Raw genomic sequence first — 24,973 nt, forward strand, 5'->3', positions numbered from 1 at the left:
TTTCTGCTGAGGGTCAGCCGTCTGGTTGGTGAGTCAGGGGCTTAAGGGGAACTCCACTGATTCTAGGGTAGACAACTCCGCCTCTTGGAGGTGGACATTGAGTAGAATTTTATTGGTGTGGAAATCCAAGACCACAGATTGTTTACAATATCATTTTTTTTTTTTTTGGGGGAAGGCCAAGCACAGCCAAAAATATTAATACACTGTCCACACAGATTGATAAACAATAATGCGCTCAGTAATGTCATCTAAAATTTAGGGGTACGTTTTTAACTTCTTTAAATTGGAAGCTGCATCTGACAATAAGAATAAAAGTGGGTAAATAAGTCTTTATAGCCATTGTACAATTCCTCTTCGATTGTTATTCTGTCTCTAAATATATCCTCTGACTTATCACATATTAATCACACTTTACAACTCAAACAGGGTTTGCACAGTGTCTATTTATACTCTGCGCTGATTGGCAGATGGTCACTCTGATACATGCGGCACAAAGGAGAGAACAGGTGTTTTAGTATTGGGTTGGGTGTCATTTAGGTTTTTTTACGATACCGGTGCTAAAGCGATAATTTTAACCGTTGTTTGTGTTCCCGTCAAAAAGTGCAAATCACACTTTTGTTGCGCTTTTTATCAATGTTTGTCACGCTTTTTTAACTTAAACACTAACACTAACTTATTAACTTTAGGTCTTACAGTTTATTTTTGGAAATGTCTCCTCATAAACCTCCTTTATATGAAATTATACCTATGTTTGAGTTAGAACAGCAGAAATTAGGATTATTTAGACTACAATTTAAGGGAAGTGTTCACTTTTACTCATTATATTTCAAAACCCATCATTTAAGTAAGACACCACAAATAATGAAAGTAGAATTTGTATTTGCCAACGAGCGTGTGTGAATCAATCCTGTTTTTTTTTGTATTAAAAAAAGCATTGATATAGGAAGACGGGTGACCAACAGACAACATGAGGGTTCAAAAAGGTGCTGAAACTGTCCTTAAATAACATAACAAATAAACCAAAACATTGTTTTATTGGCTAAGGTCCCAATGACAATGGATTTATTATACCAGTATAAAGAAAACTTTAGAACAATAACTTTATTTTCCAGTAATTGCTGTTTAAACAACAACAAACAACCACCCCGATGGAAAAGGGTTTTTTACAACTTTTAACCGGCTGCTGGGGCGACTGTTGTACATCCCGCTCTTGGAACCTCCCACGTGAAATACTTTCACCCTTACACTGTTTAGCTTGTTCACACTTTAACCGTTTTTAAGCCGCTGTGTATCTACCGTAGGCTACGCTACCTGCTGTCAAGTGTAATGTTACTCCGGTACACAAGCAGAAATGCTTCTGATTCCTTTAAGTCTGTTTCGAGCATAGAGAGAATCGCAGGCATTAGTGACAGCAAATTGCACCGAAATCTGAGCATGGCTATTCGAGTCCGTATACCGGTTTTTAGGCAACGTGCCATCTCATCAATCGGGTTTTGGTACCCCACCCTATTTGTATTCTTCTGTTTTTAGTTTAAGTTTTTATAATCTAGCTGATTATTTAGCGGGTATACAGTACAAATAACACTAACTATCCCCCCACACGTTTTATTCTGAAGGTCAGAAGTTTTATTATTGCAATGAATGCATGTCCTTACAAATATTTCTCCAAACTAGTAAAAACAAACTCACCCTTTCGGTTTAGCAATCTGTGTTCATGCATTCTCACATCAGTATATTTTGCTCTGTACAGCCTATAAGGCACGTCACGTTGAAGAAATATCCAAGTAAACTGTATGGATTGGCGACACAGTTGAACGGACGGCTTGTAGAGTCTGAAAGACATGGGCATGCCAGGGAGAGAGATACCACTAGCATTATCCATTGTTTTTGGAGCTTGATCTTTACAAAGTCAGGAAATTTTGGCAATCAGTGGTAAATTGATTCTCACAACTTTAAAAAAAAAAAATATATCTTTAAATCACTGGAGTACACCTTCAACACTAATAAAAAACTTATCAATACTTGTCTACGTACTTTGGGTGTCTCGGGACAAGCCAGTAAAAACTGGCGACTGTCAGGGATCTTTTCAATATTTTCAATATTTTATAATGACCAAAATAAATCTCTAAATAGTAGACAAACATTCCTATCTTGCATGCCAAGTTGATTTTGAAGTGCATTATCAACGCGCAAAACCACATGCCTCTGCCTTGACTAATAGACCTACCACCAATCAGTACAACAAATTAACATTGCTCTGAGCGACACATGAACATTAGGGCTGTGCTTGGTCGGTTTTGGACGGAGAATGCCAATTACATTCTGTAACTGCGTTCAAGCATGAGATAATTCTGATAAGTAAATATTTAAAAATAAAACTGACGGCAACCAGGTTATGCGGGTTTGGCGTTGCATATCTTGTCCGACCAAGGAGCTCTCCCACGTTCCTGTTGGCAACACTGATTTTTTGATATTCTACATTTTATTTACAGATTTTTTAGTATATTTGTGTGCCTCGGTTCTGTGCGAACAACAAACAAATTATAGATATTTTTATTAAGAACTCAAATCACTACAAGACCGATGTTAGGGAAATCTGTTTATTGTGTCTGAATTCCTTTTTTTAATATACGTATATCGGCCAAAATATCGGCATATTGGATTTTTAAGTAACAAATATTTGTATCGGTCCGTAAATCCTCTCGGTTTGGCTTACTATTTAAGGTACAAATACTGACAACATTCACTTGAAAATGATCATATTATACCAGAAATGTATTTTAAACTTAATCTGACTAAACAAAAAATGATTTATGGAAGTGTTAAAATCAGTAAGCAGTTATCAATTTTATGAGAACAAATATGACATCAATGGCCATTTAAACATTTTGCTTTAAATCAAGGTAGAACAATGATATTGGCGGTTATATAAAATGTTATACAAAAAGCACCACGACAAACGCAACAATAGCAATGGCAGACTTAAAATTCCATTTTTTCGTAACATCTAAACCGACTATGTACATAAAAAAAAAAAAGAATTCCTCTTACACAACATTGAAAGTAATAACTCACGGCCTTGTTAAAATTATTTTTAAGATAAGCAAGTCTGTTTTTTTTTTTGTTTTTTTTTTAAATGCAAAAGTCTCTGATTGACAGCTAAAAGCTCTTTAGGCATATATAAATTGCAAAGCTTACCTGCAACCTGACTATGTCTTTTTGTCTAAAACCCATTGATCCAAACCAACTAAACACGTTAACCCTGAGAAACAACCTGCCTCTGTCAAATGTCGGTAACATTGACAGAAGCAAGTAGACGGCTAAAAAAACTGAATTGTAATGTGGATCTGAGAGTGACTGATTAACACAGAAGATGTTTTGCCTTGGTTGCAGTTGTGGTTTTCTGTTAATCGGTGGGAAACCTGAAGGTGTGCAGTAGGTTCAGGTTTCAGGTTCACGACGGTGGACTGCTCCACTGGTTGACCATAGGCCTGCGGAGCAACTCCTCCACGTGGCGAGCCACGTCCATCGTGTCCTCCAGGTCGAAGTCTCCATCTGCATCCAACATGGTGTCACTCCTGACAGGACAACAGCAGAGACACAAGCCACACTTTCATGACGGAGGTTCATGGGAAAAAGATTTTTGGGCGAAAAATGGCGAATGGTCAAGAAACATCAAAATAACAAAAACATTCTTATAAACCCGGAAATATCGGTCAAATCAACAGGCATATGTCCTGCCGTCTTTTCAAGAAATGGAATAAATACAGGGGATGTCCTTGCAGCGTTTTTTTTTTATATATGTCTGTATAATTTATATATATATATATAAAATATATCTCTATATATATATATATATTAATATATGTATGTTAAAATGATTTCAAGACAGCAGCCTCCTGTTGGGTTTAGTGGGTGGGAACGAAATGCTTTTGAATGTCTGGATACCTTCACATCCTACCACCTTTTCAAGTCTCTACGACGTGATTAAGCGGGGGCCTTAGACAGTGTGGGCTCAAGTTTGGGCACTCCAGGTAAAAAGTTTGTTTACCTGTGCATAAAGAAGCCAAAAAGATAAATCTAATCTCCCAAAGGCATCCAATGACAGATTAGATCTTTTGTATAATATTGTACCACACGTTAGATTTTATTTCATTCATTGTACACTTTCCAAAATAACAGAAAAACAAAAATGGGGTCTGCAAAGTTGGGTACCCTGCAGAGTTCATACCTTGTACCACCCCCCCTTTGGCAAGTATCACAGCTTGGAAACCGCTTCTTGTAATCCAGCCAAGAGCTCCTTTCAATTATTGTTGGAAGTATCTGTATCTTCGCCCATCTTCCTTCACAAATTCTTCCAGTTTTTTAGATTTCTGGCTGTCTTTGTCCACGCACTGCTCTTTTTACGGTCTTTCCATAGATATCAAAAAAACAATCCAATTGATGTTTCGTCAGGAGATTGTGAAGGCCATAACAAGCTTTCAGTTTACTCCCTTGATGTATCTACCGGGATTTTGCATGTTTTAGGAATCATTACCCATGTGTCAAAGCCGATCCTCTCTTACTTCAGCTTTTTTACGATAGGATCAGTTAGGCGTCCAAAAATTTGAGGAACTTTTAATGAATCCTTTTTCCTTCTACTCGTGAAATGTTCCCGGGTTGCCACTGGCTCAAAAAAAAAAACAAAAGCATGATTGACATGCTTACCAGTTGGACAGAGGTTCTTTTCATTAAATTCTGTGCCCTTTTTTCTCCAAACTTTCCTTTGCTCATTACGGTCAATAATATATAATTATATTTTAACCTCAACGGTCCACAGATCTTGTTCCCACAATGCATCTGGCTTGTCTATGTGTTAATTTGCAAACTTTAAACGCTGATTTTTGTGGTGAGGACGTAGAAGAGGTTTTCTTCTGATGACTCTTCCATGAAGACCATATTTGTACAAGTATCTTTTTATAGTAAAATGGTGTACCACAACTCCAGTGTCTGCCAGGTCTTTCTGGATGGATCGTGAAGTCAAATGTAGTTTTGGACTTGGTCTTCCAGATCTTGTTTTAACTTACACTGTTCCTGATGACTGCCATTTCTTAATTACATTCCTAACAGAGGATATTGGTATCTGAAAACGCTTTGCTATCTTCTTAGAGCCTTGCCTGCTTTGTTAGCGTCAACTATTTCAGTTTGGTTTTCTAGACAACTGCTTAAAGAAGCCAGGTGCGATTGTTGGGGCAAGGTCGATGAGTCGGGTCATTTAAACCTTAAAGATTGACACCACCCTGGTCTTTCCAGACAATGAGTGAGAACAATCCATGACACTGTCAGGTCTCAGCTTTCCAAAGGGGGCGGTGCATGTTTTAAAAAACTCTGCAGGGTCCCCAAACTTTTGCAGAGCCAATTTTTAGTTTTCTGTTTTTTGAAAGTGTAAATGATGGAATAAAACTAACTTTTGTGACATATTATACGAATGTCTACTTGTCATTTGATGCCTTTTGGAATTTTTTCATCTTTTCTTGGCTTCTTTATGCACATTAAAACAAATTTTTTCCCTGGGTCCCAAACTTTCGACCCCACTGTAACTTAGCTGGACTAAGATGGATGTGGTTCTATATAGATCCACACCAGAACCTGTATGGCATACTACTGTAGGACGTCCTATCCAGCATCAAATCTGACTTGCTCCTTGTTACACACATTTTGTGATAGATGGACCTATATGCTCCACTATGTTCACCAGCTAGTCTCTAAAGCACGCTTCATACTTCACGCGTATCGCCGTTTCCCACGTTTATATAATTCATCTTTAAAGAAATACAAAGACAGCTAAATAGTGTTGAACTCCTGGTGCCATCAACTGAAATGGAGCGGGGCCGAAAGGAAATTAACCCCCTGGTACGTCCCGAACAAGGGAGACCCCCAATTTTAGGATGGAAAGAAACGCAGATTCCCCATGAAAACAAGTCTTTCCCGCTGGGCACGGAACCTGATGGTATTCCCAAAACCCTTAAAAACCCTCTGGGGTTGACTATGGTTTTATTTGACACACTAACCGGATAAAAACCGGATAATTTCCCGGGTACCAAAAAAAATTATTTCCCTCCCCTTCCGTTCTCTGGTTTTTGTTCCCCAAAAACCCCCTTGGGAAAAAACCCCCCAAAAATTTTAGATGAAAACCATCTTCAACCGCTTTTTCCCTTTTCGGGGGGGGGGGCCGGCAGTTTAGTGGGGGGGCCCCAAACTTTCCCTTTTTCCCCAGCCACATAACCCTCCCGAATGGGGGGTTCCCCAGGCGTTCCCCGGCCCGGTTTGGGGATTAAAACTCTCCCCCCTGGCCTTGGTTTCCCCGGGGGCCCCCTCCCCCGCTGGACGTGCCGGAAAACCCCCTGGGAAAGGCGCCCGGAGGAAACCCTTTCCGATGCCCCGGGAACCCCCTCAAATGGCTCCCTTTTGAGGCAAAAAGGGCCCCAATTCCCAAAAACTCCCCTTTGGATTAAAAGGTTCTCACCCCAAAACTCTAAGGGAGACGCCAGCCACCCTTTTCCCGGAAGGAAAACCCATTTGGGCGGGTTGGGTTTTTTTGGATTTCCCCGTTTTTTTTTTCGGTCATGACCCAGCCTTCAGGGCCCCTAGGGGGGGGAGGAAGAAAATTTTCCCCGGGAAAGAGAGCTTTGCCTTTTTGGGTCAGCCCCTTTTCGTCACAACGGTGCGTAAACCCGAATTAATACCGCACCCGCTGCCCGATTCTCCCCAAAATCTCACGCTCCCTAGTCCCCACTCGCAAAAAAAACCCCCAAGGGGGACTTAAATCCTTCCCTTGGGTAAGGTTTACTTTTCCCCACCCAAGAAAGCACTCCATCGGTTTCTGCTTTGGGAAACCCTGGCCCCAGATTTAGAGGTGTTTATCCTCATCCCAGCCCCCTTTCCCCACTCCCCTTTCGAACCCATCAGAGAGGTGAAGGTAAGACCAAAGAGCCATCGGGCCCATCATCTGCAAAAAACAGCGATGAGGGTCCAAGCCCAAACCCAACGGGAAACCCCCCCTCGCCCCGACTTTCGCCTCGATATCCTGTCCTAAATATTTAACAGGGTTGGTGACCAAAGCGACCCTGTTGGGGGGCCAACCCTCACCGGAACGAGGACTTACCGCCAGAAAGGGACACAGCCCCGCCTTTTGGGCATACAGAGATTTTGGGTGGCCCCAAGAAGGGAACCCCCCACTCCAACCCCCCGCAGCCCCCCCCCCCTGGGGACCCGGTTTATAGCCTTCTCCGCCCCAAAACAAATGTAAAAAACTGGTTTTTTCCCTACTCCCAGGCCCCCCTCCAGGGCCCCTTTCGAGGTTTTTTTGATCTGGTCCTTGTTCCACGACCAGGACGGAACCCCGTTTTTCCCCCTTTTAATCAGAGGTTTTGCCCAACGGCCGAACCCTCCTTTCCAGCACCTTGGCGGAGGGGGTTTACCAGGGAGGCTGAGAAAATGTGATACCCCTGTAATTGGCAAAAAACCCCCTCCCCCTTTTTGGGAAAAGGGGGGAAAAACCACCCCCCTTCCCCTCCTTTTGGCCCCTTTCCCCGGGCTTTCCCCGCAAGTTGGAAAAGGGGTGTCCAAAAAGACAGCCCCCCCACAACCCCGAGGGCCCTTTAGCATTTCTGGACGGGGTCTCCTCAACCCCGGGGGCTTTGGCCCCTGTGGATTGTTTGACCAATTTAGCACCTCCCCCAGGGGGAAATTTAAATAATCCCCCACATCCCCAGTTGCCTCCCCCAAAGAGGAAGTGTAAACGGGTTTAGGAGGGTTCCCCAAAATGGGTCCTTCCACCGCTCTAATTTTTCCCCCCATTTAGGGCAAAAAGTCCCATCCTACTGGGTCAGCTTGGGAGTCCCCGCTTCCCCCCCTGAGGTGGCGAAGGGGGTTTCCGAAGACCTTGGTGCCGACCGAAAAAACCTTCTCCATTTTTTCTCCGAACTTTCCCCCACCCGCTGCTTTTCCTCTGCCCCGGCAAGGTTTCAGCCCTTGGGCCCCCTCCCGGGACCTTGCAAATGCGGCCGGGGTCCTCTGGGAAAAAACATATCCCGGGAAGGGGCTCCCTTTTTCATCGGACGGGTTCCCTGAACCCCCGGGGTTTCCCCAGGGTGTTGTGGGTTTCCGCCCCCTTTAAACAACCCAAACCCCAAAAACCAACCCGCTCCCCCGCGGGAGCTTCAGCAATGGAAACTTTTAAAATTTTCCCCTCAGGGTTTAAAAGGGCCCCCCGCCTCCCCAGGGATGCACGAAAAACTCCGGGAAAAGGGGTGAGTTGAAAGTCCGTCGGACAGGGGCCCCTCCAGCCCTTCCCATTTACCCCACTACGGTTTGGGTTACCCGGTCGGGCCAAAATTTCCCCCCCACCCCTGACCCCAAAAAAAACCAGATGGTGACAGTTGCAGCTCCCCCTATTCCCCGATTTTTCCAAAACAACCGGCCCCAGATAAATGAAAAAAAATTAAAAAAGACATTTACCTTGGCCTAGGGTGCTCTGGTACCCCTAATTTGAGCTCCCCTTGTTGAAATGGGTTTTTTTATGGACCCCAGCTACACGAATCCCAAAAAACAAACAACCACTCTGTTGATAGGGGGGCCTTTTCCCCCCAATCACGCCCTCCAAAACTCCCCATTCCCCCGTTTTTCGTTGTCCCCCAAGAACAGGATCCCAGGAGCCCCATAAGCCCTTCCCGGTCTCCAAAGAGGCCGAATATGAACTCCCGTTTGGTGCATACCAAACAAAAGTCGGTTTTTTCCCCCCCATACCCCAGGGTAGGGGGCCCTTTTCGTCCACCGGGGGGAAACTCCAAACCAGCGGGCCCGCCCGGGGGGTTTGAGTACCCCAAAAACCCCCCCGGCGCCCCCACCCTCAAATCCGGGGTAGCAGATCCAACCCTTCCGGGTCGTTTCCCGAACCGAGACGTGCGTAGAGGGAACCCCACCAATCTAATGTAACGTCCACCTCCCGCACAAGCCCCCTCCTCCCCCACGAGATAGCCACTCCCCCCAGGCCCCCCTCTCCGCCCGGGGGGGTCCGTCGGGCCCCTGACCTTCCCGCCACCCTTGGCACGCCCCGACCCCCCCGGGTTCCCCCCCACAGGTGGGGAGCCCCTGGGAGGAATTAGGGGCCACAGGGGCCCAACCCCCAAAGGCCCCCCGCTGGACAGCCCCCGTCTGGCCTGGTCCAACGGGGCCCCGGGCCCCTCCGGGGAGGGTCCTCCCTCCTTCCTCCGGGTTTTCCATTTTTGCCATCCCGGCCCTCCCGAGACCACCAGGGGACCCCCCAAGCCCTCCAAAACAAGCCCTCAGGTTTAAGGGCAAAAACCCTCCCCCACGATAAGGTGATGGTTCCCCGGGGAGGCTACATGCTGAAAATGGCAAATTTGGACATTTTCTTTTGTGGGGTGCAAATGTTCCACCAAAACAAGTTGCTTAGCAACACACACGCCACGCACCCACTGCATACACTGAGAGGTTCACAGCTGCGTGTCTGCCTGGCATGCTCTGTGTGTGTAAAATGGCCGATTTAACCAGCCAGTCCTCATTGATTTAGTAGCATGTGTCACATAGCTTTCCACTGTGGGTCCAGCAGAGAGCCACAAACGTGGAAGAAAAAAGAGCGGCTTAAAACACTACTACGATAACTAGTTGTTAAGAAATAGATTGTACAGCTCATTTTTCTTTTACAATGCAAAAAACGTTTTTTAATAACTTTTAATTTTTTTTTATTAAATATTCCATAGTACTAAATCTGTCAAAATTCTTATTGTCGGTTAACGGTTAATCATTCACATCCCTACTCCAGATCAATACGGGGTAGACTTACTTTTTTCCATCCGGGAGCTGAGATCTGCAGCATTTCAACGAGGTCTCTCTTGCAATTGTAGGCCAGTAGCTTCGTAATCCAACTGGGACTGCAGTCTTTTTGCAGCATTTGTACAATAAATCCATAATGTCATGTAATGAATTTAATGAATCATTTATGATATTACATGAAACAATATATCTCCGCGTTCCGTCATCCTAGCAACGTCCTTTATTTTGTGCCTTGAAGCTAAAAGCCTTTGTGCGATGAAGGTAAAATGATGAATCAAAAATGGTTATTATTTTATTTGTCGGCATGAAAACGTCTCAATTTGTTGTTTGTCGCCATTTTGACTCCCAGAATACAGTGGAGTGTGTCGACCAATCAGAGGCCGTCTTCCTGACTACAGATCTTCAAATGCACTAGCAGTGGTACTCTATGGATGTGACCCAGCTCCATTGCTGACATCCTCATTTTCTGTCAGATTTATGCCTTCTATTATTTAAAAGGTAGCACCAGAAATGTGTTTCTTTTGCTACTACCTATACTAAATGTGGAACAAACAAGTCAAAATAATGACATATCAGCGCAAATGTTAATAAATAATAGAAAGTGTCTCATTCAAACATTTGGATAGTATTAAAAGGCGTTCACCCAGGGCTTATTGAGCATAGATGAATGGTTTGTTTTGGGTTTTTACTAAGGCTGTCAACTTAACGCATGTGATTAGTCTATAAAAAAATAAAAAATGAACGTATTATTTGATTAATTAGAAATATGAATGTGTTATTTTTTTAATGCAAAGTAACCTGTTTTTTTCAAGTTTGACCCCAACCTGTTATTGCAGTGGTCACACTTCGGTTATATCAGCGGCAGTTAGCAGATGGGTTTAGCCACTACAGAAGTCTGTGACACCGACAACGGTGCTCCGCATGGTGCTCCGCATGGTGCTCCGCATGGTGCTCCTCCGTGTCAGCGGTAGTTGGTTGTTCAGTTACCCGAGAATAGGTGACTTTGAACTTTGAGTGCACAGCACAGCCACCACTGTGATGCCACGCCCCCCGCGGGCGCTGGACGGGAAATTGACAACTGCGTTGGTCTTATACTAGCAGAGGCACTTGGGTCAGGCTTTGCAGGGTGCACGATTTTTTCCCCTTACCATTTCAGCGCCTCGGCTTGGACACAGCCTCTCTCTCGAGCGAGAGAGAAAAGGAGTAAACGTGGAACACTATCACACTTTCCTTTCTCGTGGACGCTACTGTGTGCGTGCATCAATAAGTAAGTCTGATTTCTTGTGGGTACGGGAAGATGTTATGAAGGATTTATAAATGTACGTTAGCAACAATATGCTAATTCACGAGGGTGCTATTTTATGTGTTAGCTAATATTGTCCATCTGTTCATGTGCACTGCAAGAATTATGTTTCTGTTTATTGAATACGTTATTTAGTGCAAATATAACCAAGAATGTAGTTTCATCTCTGAAATGATGGTATAGTAGGTTATTACTGTCGCTTTGTTAGACGTTCCACTGTACTGTCATTACGCAGATCACGGAGCTCTGATTGAGTCTAGATGGCACCGTAGTTACGTGAAAGTGGGTCAAGTTGGAAGGCAACAGCATAGCCATATAATACTATCTATTTACAGAGGGCATTTAAATGTACTGTATGTCTGATTGTGATCTGTTACCCCCCCCCACAGTGTGTAAACTAACTTTTTGGATAAGAGTGTATGTTCTTTTTTGTTAGTCACAGTGTTCATTTTTGTTTCCCCTGACTGCCAAGATTTGGGAGAACAATTTTCAAAAGCAAAAATTCTTGTTCATTATTGTGAGGGGACAATACATTTCTGAGATTCAATTTCCATTTTTTTTGTCTTTATGGTCACATAACAATGTATACATTCATGTGACATCCCTACAGAATACATATCCTAATAGCCCAGGTTGTCCTGAAAAAAACATAACTTGTGCATTACAGGGCTGAGGTTATACAAGCAATATTACCCAAGGAAACCAGGCGACCTAAAGACCCCAGAGGGTTAACTGTGTCCATCTGCTGTTTGCTGCTGAACTGGTAGTATACAGTGGGGTTTTAAAGTTAGCTTTTTCTCTCAAACAGCTGCCCGCTGTAGCTGAAAAGCGGAAGAGGGAACCAAAACAGTAAATTTAAAGACCGCACAGCTCAACAATGAGCCGAAAGTCACAATAAAGCACTGCAAAGTCGAGAGCTGCAGATTTTGGTATTACTTCTCTGTAGGTTCATCACTACGAGACACCTCTCACATTGTCTTCCCATTGTCATTGAATACATCATCATAACAATATAGATTATAGCCATTTTAAGTAGCAGCAGCAATACCACAACCAAACAAAAACTCCCTACAAGTAAAAGCCCTGCATTGATGACTTAACTTCAGCAAAAGTATGCAAGTATTGTCATCAAAAGTACTCTTATGAAGGAATAATGCCAGCTTTCAGTGTACTGTTTACAAGGTCTTATCTTTGGTAAATCTTTTTACATATAAAAACGAGTGGGCTTACATAGAAGGGTAGACGCCAAAGTTGTTGGGGTGGCTCACAGACGGAGAAGCTGTTTGGTCCATGAACGTAGGAGTTCCTCCACTGGGTTCAGGGTTTGGGGTGGTGAATCTACCAGAGACACATACCCACACATTATTTCAGTAATTAATACGTCCACAATCTTATGTCTAGCCCTGCTGACTGACCACATCTTATAATAGGTTTACACACCCAATGCTAAAGTTGATTAAAAAGAGGAATAAAAAAACCATTTTTAAAAATTGATCAAAATGCCGTAATTGAAAATATTTAGGAAAGTCCAACCTTTTAAGGACACCGATTTTCTTTGTGAATGAATAATGTATTGTAAATAAATATGTGTTCTTCCTTAAAATACAGGGAGCATAACTATACACACCGCTGTGTTAATTTCCCATGGAGGCAGGCACATTTTATTTTAAAAGGCCGTTATTTCATGGATCAGGATACTATGCATCCTGATAAAGTTACTTTATCATTAGACTTCAAAAACATCAGTGAAGGGATTTAGGTTTCCTGTGGCAGTTTAAGAAAATAAAAACATTACATACTCTGGCACAACTTGTTTGATCTGTGGTTTGACATATCCATCCACTGCTTTTGCTGAAACAGAGACACACGGCATTCAAAAATAAATAAAAAACATACACTTAGTAAATCATTTCAACTTTAAATTTAGTGTTGATCTGAAACAAATGTTTCAGATACATACAGAGTGGAGGGGTGTAGTACATGGCGAAGACCTCGCCTTTGGGCCGGTCAGGGTAGAGAAACAGAAGGTGGTTCAAGTCACTGATGCGGTCAGCCAGGGAACGAATGGAGAAGTCCTTGGTTGTATAAGGCAACAGATTCCAGACCAGCCTCTCACCTAGCGAAGACAGAAACAAACAATTATAGTCACTGTATTTACCAAGGCGTAACATAATACTGTAGCAGAGATTAAGATGATTTACAGCCTTTAAAAATGAAAATCTGCCTGCCTCTATGGGAATTTAACATAGGTGTGTGAATACTTATGGCCCCCGTATTTTAAGTAAAAACATTTATTTATTTATAATACATTATTCATTCAAAAAGAAAATTTGTGTATTTTTTTTTTAATTAAGGCATTAAGATCAATTTCCAAAAGATGGTTATGCAACCTTTGCCACATATAAGCACATATATGGAATTCAGGGCCGATATTGACAGTATCAAATTGAACTTGGCACTAAAACCAAATGAATGGTGCATTTCGGCAGAACTTAATATTTTCTAAGCGTTTCGTTCAGTTAGATGTTTTAATGAAGGAATAATTAATTAGAATGAATTATTGGGATGGCAGTAGCTCAGTCCGTAGGGAGTTGGGTTGGGAATCGGAGGGTTGCTGGTCCCCGTACGGACCAAAGTACGGAGTGTGGACTGGTAGCTGGAGAGAGGCCAGTTCCCCTCCTGGGCACTGCCAAGGCACTGCCCCCCCTTAACCGCACAGGGCACCTCTGACATCTCTCCATTAGTGCATATAGGACCTGAGCATGTGTGTGTATTCAAGCCTGTGTGTAGTGTGTAATAACAACAAAACTGAGTGTAAACTGTAATTTCCCCATATGGGGATCAAAGAGTGTACAGGTATACATTGTATTGTACATTGTATTGTATTAAAAGCACAGCAGTTTGGTACCTGCTTTGTTGGGGTTCTCAGCCACCCAGGCGATGGTGATGCCTCCAATCTCAGAGTCGCTGAATCGCAGCAGGAAGGTGCCGTTGGGTTTGGACAGCAGCATGTCCTGTGCCTGCTGCTTGTTTACAAAGCCCAGGATGGCCCTAGAACACACATATTCACACACAAACACAAAGTTCAACTTTTCGTGTGTTCCATTCCTTAAAAGGTAAGTTTAAAGAATTCCAATAAAGTTTTACTAATAAGCCTCCTTTTTTCAAAACATCAAATATATAGTCTTCTGTTGAAAGAGGCAGTAACATTTAATGGAGCAGTTCGGACAGCGTTGGATATTGTTATTAACAAACTGTAAATACAAGTTAACAACTGCATTTCAATAAAGGTTGAGGATAAAAAGGGCTGCAATAACGCTAGATATCAAACAAAAGAGACTGTATTTCATATTAAGATGCTGTGAGCTGTACAAACACCACTTTTTAAACAGACAGCAGAATACCATGTTTGTTGTGATTGCCCTTTTATTAAAGCTTTTTGGAGAGGGATACATATACATATTGTTTTAGAGGTCATGTGTCCCTGGAGAGTCAAATCGAAAACACAAGTGGCACAAAAGGATCATGTAAAGCTGCATAACGGAGCTATTTTTAATTCAGCGCCCATGTTATTCAATCTGTTCATTCATACCGCGCTGCAGTGATTGTTTCAGCATCTCCTCTATTTCTGGCGCGAGACGCCAGTGAAAGTGTCAAGCCAGGCAGGTAATCACATACAGAAATACCACAGAGCAGCCAGAAACTTTGCAAAAAATAAAAAACATTTTAAATCGAGCACACGGAGGGAGAGACCGAAAGACAGACGGACGGACGCATGCACGCACCATTTGCCTCATGCAGTGTGACACATCTCCTTTGCATAGAGTTGATCAGGTGTTGATTGTGCCCTGTGGAATGTTGGACCACTCCTCTTGAATGGCTGTGTGAAGTTATTCGATATTGGCAGGAATTGGAACACACTGTCATACACGCAGATCCAGAGCATCCAAAACATGCTCAATGGGTGTATTGCGAGTATGCATGAAATGGGATTTTCTTTTAGCTTCCAGTAATTGAGTGTAGATCTCATCAAAATGGTACTTTGCATTATCATGCTGCAACATGAGATGATGGTTGCAGGTGAATGGCATGTCAATAAAATGCATCTGTGTTCAATGTCCCGCCCATACCATAACCCCAATTCCACCATGAGGCACATTAACCGACATTAGCAAACCGCTTGCACCCCACACAACACCAGCATGCTCTCTGCCATATGCCCGGTACAGTGAAAATTGCCCACTCCAGTCAGTAACGACAACACAGGTCAGGTCAAGACCCTGGTGAGGACGACAAGCATGCAGGTGAGCGTCCCTGAGACATTTTCTGCAGACATTCTTCGGCTGTGCAAACCAACTGTTACCTCAGCTGGTCTGAGACGATCCTGTAGGTAAAGACGCTGGATTTGGAGGTCCTGGGATGGTTCAGTTAAACGGGGTCTGCGGTTGTGAGTACTGTGCCATTTCATGGGACAAATCGATGGACTAATTGATAAAACCCTCTAAAAATATATTATTTTGCTGTCCTCTATTGGGAAAGGATAGGCAAAAATAAGCCTTGGCTTTAGCTTATTCCTTTTTTGGTTAGATACGGTGGCAAATTGTGGTAAATAATTGTTTCTTTCATGTATAAAATGATCCCAAAATAAAATGGTTCATCATCATGAACCTCTCACAATGGTGCAGGCTCAGTGACATCACTGCTGGGTGTGGATACAGGTGCAACAAAGCACGCTTCTGATCAAAACCAACCACAGCCAGTAGTAGTGACATATTAAGTAACTAGGGAGGGGGGGAGACACTGCTTCACAGTCTATCAATTGATTGTATTTGTCACATTAAATTGTATGAGGTACAATTCCAGTGAAATGTAATTCGGCTCCTTCAACTTCTGCATGATCTCTTCTGGTCAGCTGTTACTCTTAAGAATACAAACAGTCCTCCTCTCCCTCCTCCCGGGAAGTCGACCGCAACAAGTAAATTTTCAACCTTTGTAAAGTTCTGGCGCATTTTTATGAAATTATTATTGCTATTCACCTTTGTTAATCCCCTACTACCTTTTCCCCCCATCTTATCTGGATCAGACATTGCTGTCTACCAACATAAAACAGTTCCAAACAAAAAAAGTCAGCTTAAGTCATTACCCATCATTCCAGTGAGGCTTGAGATGTTTCTTCATGAGCTCTACGACTCCATCAAACCACTGCCAGAAGGTAAAGTTGCGTCCAGGTAAGCTCTCCTACAAATTAGACATACTCCATCAGTATGTTACATGCACAGAAGATGCCAGGTTACTCTAGTTGATAACTGTAACACTTAATTTACACAACTCATTGTGTAGTTCCAGTGTTTATTGTGTATTTTTCTCTCATCTTAAAAGGTTCCATGACATGGTGCTCTTTAAATGCTTTTATATAGAACTTAGTGGACCACTAATACTGTGTCTGAAGTCTCTTTTATATAGACCTTAGTAGTCCCCTAATACTGTATCTGAAGTCTCTTTTATATAGACCTTAGTGGTCCCCTAATACTGTATCTGAACTCTCTTTTATATAGACCTTAGTGGTCCCCTAATACTGTATCTGAAGTCCGTTTTATATAGACCTTAGTGGTCCCTAATACTGTATCTGAATTCTCTTTAATATAGACCTTAGTGGTCCCCTAATACTGTATCTGAATTCTCTTTTATATAGACCTTAGTGGTCCCCTAATACTGTATCTGAAGTCTTTTATATAGACCTTAGTGGTCCCCTAATACTGTATCTGAATTCTCTTTTATATAGACCTTAGTGGTACCCTAATACTGTATCTGAAGTTTCTTTTATATAGACCTTAGTGGTCCCTTATACTGCATCTGAAGTCTCTTTTATATAGACTTTAGTGGACCCCTAATACCATATCTGAAATCTCTTTCCCAAAATTTAGCCTTGGTGCAGAATTACAGCCACTGGAGCCAATCCCACATTGAGCTTTCCTTAGGACGTGCCATTTCCGAGTCTGTAGCTTTTGAGGAGAGACAAAGTGAAATTTTTTATGTGGGTTAGTGATAAGATGCATAAGATTTATTTGGTTTATTGCAATGTGCATTAGACTTATTGGAACGAGTTTTGCATCTATAATACAATTTATCATTCAACTACTCTGTTCAGACAATTATTTACAGTTAATACTATATACAGTGCCTTGCGAAAGTATTCGGCCCCCTTGAACTTTTCAATCTTTTGACACATTTCAGGCTTCAAACATAAAGATATAAAAATTTTATTTTTGTGAAGAATCACCAACAAGTGAGACACAATTGTGAAGTGGAACGAAATCTATAAGATATTTTAAACTTTTTTAGCAAATAAAAAACTGAAAAGTGGTGCGTGCAAAATTATTCGGCCCCCTTGCGTTAATACTTTGTAGAGCCACCTTTTGCTGGGATTACAGCTGCAAGTCGCTTGGGGTATGTCTCTATCAGTGTTGCACATCGAGAGACTGAAATTCTTGCCCATTCTTCCTTGCAAAACAGCTCGAGCTCAGTGAGGTTGGATGGAGAGCATTTGTGAACAGCAGTTCTCAGTTCTTTCCACAGATTCTCGATTGGATTCAGGTCTGGACTTTGACTTGGCCATTCTAACACCTGGATACGTTTATTTGTGAACCGTTCCTTTGTAGATTTTGCTGTATGTTTGGGATCATTGTCTTGTTGGAAGATAAATCTCCGTCCCAGTTTCAGGTCTTTTGCAGACTCCAACAGGTTTTCATCTAGAATGGTCCTGTATTTGGCTGCATCCATCTTCCCCTCAATTTTAACCCTCTTCCCTGTCCCTGCTGAAGAAAAGCAGGCCAAAACCATGATGCTGTCACCACCATGTTTGACAGTGGGGATGGTGTGTTGAGGGTGATGAGCTGTGTTGCTTTTACGCCAAACATATTGTTTTGCATTGTGGCCAAAAAGTTCGATTTTGGTTTCATCTGACCAGAGCACCTTCTTCCACATGTTTGGTGTTTCTCCCAGGTGGCTTGTGGCAAACTTTAGACAAGACTTTTTATGGATATCTTTGAGAAATGGCTTTCTTCTTGCCACTCTTCCATGAAGGCGAGATTTGTGCAGTGTACGACTGATTGTTGTCCTATGGACAGACTCTCCCACCTCAGCTGTAGTTCTCTGCAGTTCATCCAGAGTGATCATGGGCCTCTTGGCTGCATCTCTGATCAGTCTTCTCCTTGTCTGAGCTGAAAGTTTACAGGGACGGCCAGGTCTTGGTAGATTTGCAGTGGTCTGATACTCCTTCCATTTCAAAATGATCGCTTGCACAGTGCTCCTTGGGATGTTTAAAGCTTGGGAAATCTTTTTGTATCCAAATCCAGCTTTAAACTTCTCCACAACAGTATTGCGGACCTGCCTGGTGTGTTCCTTCATGATGTCTTCATGATGCTCTCTGCGCTTTCAACAGAACCCTGAGACTATCACAGAGCAGGTGCATTTATACAGAGACTTGATCACACACAGGTGGATTCTATTTATCACCATCAGTTGTTTAGGACAACATTGAGACATTCAGAGATCCTCGCTGAACTTCTGGAGTGAGTTTGCTGCACTGAAAAGTAAAGGGGCCGAATAATTTTGCAAGCACCACTTTTCAGTTTTTTATTTGCTAAAAAAGTTTAAAATATCCAATAGATTTCGTTCCACTATATATATTATATATATATATATATATATATATATATATATATATATTTTACAGGCCAAAAGTTTGAACACACATTCTCAATCAATGCGTATCTTTTATTTTCATGACTATTTACATATGTAGATTCTCACTGAAGTAATCGAAACTATGAATGAACACATGTGGAATTATGTACTTAACAAAACCTTTTAAATAATTGAAAACATGTCTTATATTCTAGTTTCTTCCAAGTAGCCACATTTTCCTTTTTTGATAGTGCTGCAAACCCTTGTTGTTCTCTTAATGAGCTTCATGAGGTAGTCACCTGAAATGGTTTTCACTTCACAGGTGTGCCTTGTCAGGGTTAATTAGTGGAATTTTTTTGCCTTATTAATGGAGTTAAGACCATCAGTTGTGCTGTGCAGAAGTCAGGTTGATACACAGCCGACAGCCATATTGGACAACTGTTAGGTCAGTCGGTGTGACGATGGGAGTGAGGTGAGGACCCAAACGCAGAGATGAGGAGGCAGGCAGGAGCAGGTACACAGGGGTTTATTTATATTCAGTCCAAAGAAAACACAGGTAGCAACAAAACAAGGCGAAATTCAGGAAATATAAAAAATTCACAGGTCCAAAAATCCCAAAAATAGACAAGCACAGGGGCGGAAGGGAATTAAAAAACAGGGAGACTACACTGGGAAAAGTCACAGGGAAGATCAGGAACAATGACGAAAACACGCAGGACAGGCAGGCTGACGAACAACACTCCATGCAGCAACAAGACAGAACGATCTGACAAAAGACAAGGGAAGCACAGGCATTAAATACACCACGTAACAAGGTCATGAGAGGCAGGTGACAGGAGTGCAGGGAGTCAGGTGGAAAACATCAGTTAATCACAAGAGCGGAAGACACAAGAAGTAAAACTAGAGACAAAACAAGACAAAAAAGACTTCAAAATAAAACAGGAAACAGAACATACAGGCACTGAGGGGAACACAAGACAAGACCAACAACACAAGACCGGGGAAAAACAAGACACAAACACAAGACCAGGAAGGGAACACAGAGATGAGAAAGGAAACAGGATTAAAAAAAAAACCCGGAAGCACAACAGTTGGTCCGGAAAATTGCGAAAACTTTGAATGTGTCCCCAAGTGCAGTCGCAAAAACCATCAAGCGCTACAACAAAACTAGCTCACATGAGGACCACCCCAGGAAAGGAAGACAAAGAGTCACCTCTGCTGCTGGGGATAAATTTATCCAAGTCACCAGCCTCAGAAATCAGAAGTTAACAGCAGCTCAGATTAGAGAGCAGATGAATACCACACAGAGTTCTAGCAGCAGACACATCTCTAGAACAACTGTTAAGAGGAGACTGCGCAAATCAGGCCTTCATGGTCAATTAGCAGCTAGGAAACCATTGCTAAGGAGAGGGAAACAAGCAGAAGAGATTTGTTTGGGCCAAGAAACACAAGAAAACGGACATTAGACCAGTGGAAATCTGGGCTTTTGCCTGATGAGTCCAAGTTTGAGATCTTTGGTTCCAACCACTATGTCTTTGTGTGATGGAGAAAAGGTGACCGGATGGATTCTACATGCCTGGTTCCCACCGTGAAGCATGGAGGAGGAGGTGTGATGGTGTGGGGGTGCTTTGCTGGTGACACTGTTGGGGATCTATTCAAAATTGAAGGCATACTGAACCAGCATGACTACCACAGCATCCTGCAGCGACATCCCATTCGGTTTGCGTTTAGTTGGACCATCATTTATTTTTCAACAGGACAACGACCCCAAACATACCTCCAGGCTGTGTAAGGGCTATTTGACCAAGAAGGAGAGTGATGGAGTGCTGTGCCTCCACAGTCACCGGACCTGAACCCAATTGAGATGGTTTGGGGAGAGCTGGACCGCAGGGTGAAGGCAAACGGGCCAACAGTGCTAAGCATCTGTGGGAGCTCCGTAAAAACTGTTGGGAAACCATTTCAAGTGACTACCTCTTGAAGGTCATCAAGAGAATGCCAAGAGTGTGCAAAGCAGTAACCAGAGCAAAGGGTGACTACTTTGAAGAAACTAGAATATAAGAATATTTTCAGTTATTTATAGTTATATTTTAGTATAATTAGTCGTGAAATAAAGGAAACCCATTGAATGAGGTGTGTTCAAACCTTTGGCCTGTACTGTGTGGTGTGTGTGTGTTGTGTGTGTGTGTTGTGTGTGTGTGTGTGTGTGTGTGTGTGTGTGTGTGTGTGTGTGTGTGTGTGTGTGTGTGTGTGTGTGTGTGTGTGTGTGTGTGTGTGTGTGTGGTGTGGGTGTCGAGCATTGGAATGAGAAGGGCACATGCTCTGAAGAGTCATATTTTTTATCAGGTCACATGTTGTGTGTTTTTCCTGTGTGCAACTACAATTTTTTTCTTCGTCAATTTTATATTGTTTAATAATACAAAAGAACAAAAAATTAAACATACACTGACGACATACCGAATAAAAATGATAAAATATATGTTGATATGTGTGCATCAAGCCATTAAAGTACTTTGTTATTTTGTCTATTATGTGTTTGGGATATACTTTTTACACTTTTCTAAGCTATTCCTAGCTATGGAAGTGAGCTTTTCCATTTCTAATACTTGTTACCATAAATGTAATTCTGGTGCATTTGGTTGTTTCCATGTCCTTGTCAGCTTTCTCTTACAGTGCAGATGTTTCAGTATTTTACATTCAACTGTGGAAAAACAAGCTGGCCTCACCCGGTTGAACTGGGCCCAGGATATAGTCATGTTGCGAAAGTCCTCAAGGTTGTTGCTGCTGCTTGTGAAAGCTTTCTGTGCCAGGAAGACCATGTTATCCTCTGAGAGGCCGCGTCCGCTGTGCATCTCTGCCTTGTACTTCATATCGAGGGCCTCGCACAGCTGGGGCCACTGCACCTTGTCTGGCACGATGAATGGCACCCTGCCCTAAGGCAACAAGAGTGAAAGACATGGTCAGTCTGCTCAGTTGTCTCTCACCATATTTACCTGGTTGTTTTGACAAAATATGGGGAAATTACACTGAGCAGGTCATTGAGATAATGGAATATATTCAATCTAGTAAAGAAAAACAAAGTCAAAATGCAGACATGTGGCACTACACATACACAGAGTGTATCTTTAAAGAATTACTGTGATGTGGGGTGTTGAAATTATCATTGCATTGCAATGTGGTCGAGGAAGATTAAGCTTTAATGCAGTGATAGAACATAAATCGATAATTGATAACGTTACTTCTTGACTTTATTTGTTTTTAGCCTTTTGTCATTTGTCTGGTCCGCTACATTCAGGAAGTGTCTTTTTTTTAAAGCAGATAAAAGAACAGTTCATATACACATATTTAACTGCTTGAATTTTTCAATGAAAACTGTGTAACAATTAATAATAATATTGAGGAGGTGACGCTTCGGGATATTGAATCGGACTGAATCATTGACAGGATAATTGTAATCAAATCCAAAGACCACTGAAGACTCCCACCCTGACATGATGTTAGTCTATGTTTCTTAGTGTCAACAAATCCAATAAAAAGACCAAAACTAACCATATGTTACTCACAGTCGCTAGAACTAATGTAAATGTGCTGTATTTATATAGCGCTTTTCCAGTCTTAACAACAACAACAACTAAACTGCCAAACCCGATGCTAAAGGCAAATTAAAGCATAAGTCTCCATCTCAATAGCAGCGAAGACATCTATCAATTCACAGCCCACACAAACCATCCACAGCCAGGTAGCTTATACACCATTGGAAAGGGAATCCGGTGGCCGGTTTGGCTCAGTCGGTAGAGCAGGCACACATATACTGAGAGGTATATGCCTCGACGCAGAGGTCCAGGGTTCAAACCCGACCTGTGACAATTTCCTGCATGTCTTCCCATTCTCTGTCACCTTTCTCACCTAACTGTCCTATCAATTAAAGGCGGAAAGGGAATCTGAATACAATCATCATGATTTGCGTGTTGGTAGCCAATGACCACTTATTCTACTTCAGCTGTGAAGAGACATTGCGCATTGGCCTTCCACACTGGGAGACCTTGCTGTACTTCATAGGTTGTCCTGGGGCTTAAAACTAAATAGAAAGAGGTCAGAATACTTTCCTATTCTAGGCGTAACCAAAAAACAAGCATACCCAACAACACTTTACAGAAAGAAGACAAAGTATTCTTTTACTTGGAACAAGTTCTTTTACCGTTTGTTCAACAAAGTCACAGTCAGCAATGGACTCAACACAACAATATTTACAACATAGTTTACTGAAAACTGAATGGACCCATGTTAGCCGTTTTTGGACAGATCAAAAGGTAGGGAATCTCTCATCTCTTGTGATTATTATTCCGGTAAATTTTAACAAATCATGCTTTAGTGCAAACCACTTCCGTAAACTACACTGAACGATTAAATTGTGGAGAACCTAAACAATCTAACAATGTGTAGCATGTCAAATATTGACTAGAGTTTTAAATATTTGTATTTTAATGCACAATGCAAAGCTGACACAAACCTGCTTATCCGGGTTGCCAGGGACCTGGTTTTTAACAGTATTTATAGGTGATTATAAGTGCATCTGAATTACTATTGTCATGAAAATGAGTTCATGTGTCCCATTCGGAGCCGCTGAGGGGGCAGAATGTTGCAGCAGCTCTTCCTCACCTATAAGCATTTTCCTTCTGTTTATACTTTCTTTTTTTAACTTTCTTTTTTTTGTATTTAGTACTGATAAACTAAAAATATATACAGTATATACTGTATATTTGCCTGTGCAATACTGTAAATGCACTTTTCTATTTTACTTTTTATTCTTTTTACTTACATTTAATTATTGTTTGTTTCAGTGTTTTGTGTCCATGCCATTGTGGGATCAATAAAGTATTTTGAATCTTGAATTCATTGTCTCAATGCACCATCATACAAATGCTCAATTATGCTGCTAAAATGAGGCAGAGGAAAGTACTAACGTTAATTGGCATTTCTCCTGGTAACAAAAGTTTTTTTTGTGTGAAAAATAACACCCAAACCCATCTGTATCTATTATTATGACAAAATAGGCAGTTGCAGAACAGGTACAGTATTAAGGGAAAGTCAGGAGGGAAACATATTTTACACAAAGAGGGAATCATTCAAATTGCTTAACCATGATGTTAAATGGCGTGGACTATGGCATCAGTCGACAGAAAATTAATCAACTATTTTGATAGTCAAGTAATCATTTTAGTCATTTTTTTTCTACAGCAAAAGTTTCCAAACCTTTGCAGAGACTATTTTCAGTGGCAGATTAATCAACATATTCTGTGAGTATTTGGGGCAGCGGGACCGGTTTGTGTGGGACTGAGTCAAAATAAACTACAGTGTGTGTGTGTTCATCGTAATGAAGGAACATGTCACCAAGTACAGTGTAGCTAATTGATGTGTTTTTAGTAGTTTTTGTAGAACAATGGAGTTTTATGGAACAGAGGAATAATATCAGGCTTTGACACACACCCACTACACCTACTATCTACTAACAAGTATAGACTTGTTAGTAGATACATTCATTGTTGGTTTGCATCTGTGTGTGGGATTTGTTGAAAATATAGAATATGACAAGATTGTCCTTCAAATGTATATTATGCCAAGTAAAACCTCACAGGCTGACACTGTGTATGATGTTATGGGGAACTACTACTTGGTACAGTCACCTTACGTGGTAACGTAAAAAAGGCCATTTTGGAAAACATGCCGTTCATAAGGAGCCTACTTACCGGCTCAGCAAAGGCGTTGTCCCACAGGACAGTGGCTGTGGCGTTGTTATCCTGACTGCCGTGGACGATCACTACCACAGGCAGTGATAAGGTCTGCAGGTTACAGACACGACAAGAGGTTCAAGTCTTCTGAATTTATTTATTGGCATTCAATCAAAAGGAGACCCAAAACAGTGGAGATGAATTCAGTAGCAGATAGCTGAGGACTAACAATAATAATAATAAGACCTTTATCTATAGTGCTTTTCATTTTACTCAAAGACCGTTTACAGAGTTAAAAAACACACATCGCACTAAAAATATTACATAACCTTGATCAAACATTAAAAGCAGTTCAAAAAAGGTGAGGAGAGGAAGATGAACTGCCACAAAGCACCTAGCTGCTGATATGGGGGATGTACGT

General features: G+C 41.9%; 1 protein-coding gene across 1 annotated transcript in view; it reads right to left on the bottom strand.

Annotated features, from left to right (window-relative positions):
• Positions 1-1,823: 1,823 nt before the first annotated feature.
• The window catches only part of LOC116704597 (signal transducer and activator of transcription 5B), a 42,022-nt gene continuing 18,872 nt past the window's right edge, over positions 1,824-24,973 (bottom strand). The window contains exons 12-19 of the mRNA XM_032540185.1: positions 24,571-24,663; positions 21,550-21,756; positions 16,284-16,378; positions 14,049-14,191; positions 13,101-13,256; positions 12,940-12,991; positions 12,371-12,478; positions 1,824-3,578 (exon numbers count right to left, since the gene is read on the bottom strand). Coding sequence (XP_032396076.1) covers positions 3,455-3,578; positions 12,371-12,478; positions 12,940-12,991; positions 13,101-13,256; positions 14,049-14,191; positions 16,284-16,378; positions 21,550-21,756; positions 24,571-24,663 — 978 coding nt within the window. The 3' untranslated portion in view covers positions 1,824-3,454. The remainder of the gene's footprint in view (positions 3,579-12,370; positions 12,479-12,939; positions 12,992-13,100; positions 13,257-14,048; positions 14,192-16,283; positions 16,379-21,549; positions 21,757-24,570; positions 24,664-24,973) is intronic.

This window comes from Etheostoma spectabile, chromosome 16, assembly GCF_008692095.1.
Source record: "Etheostoma spectabile isolate EspeVRDwgs_2016 chromosome 16, UIUC_Espe_1.0, whole genome shotgun sequence".
Classification (NCBI taxonomy): Eukaryota; Metazoa; Chordata; class Actinopteri; order Perciformes; family Percidae; genus Etheostoma; species Etheostoma spectabile.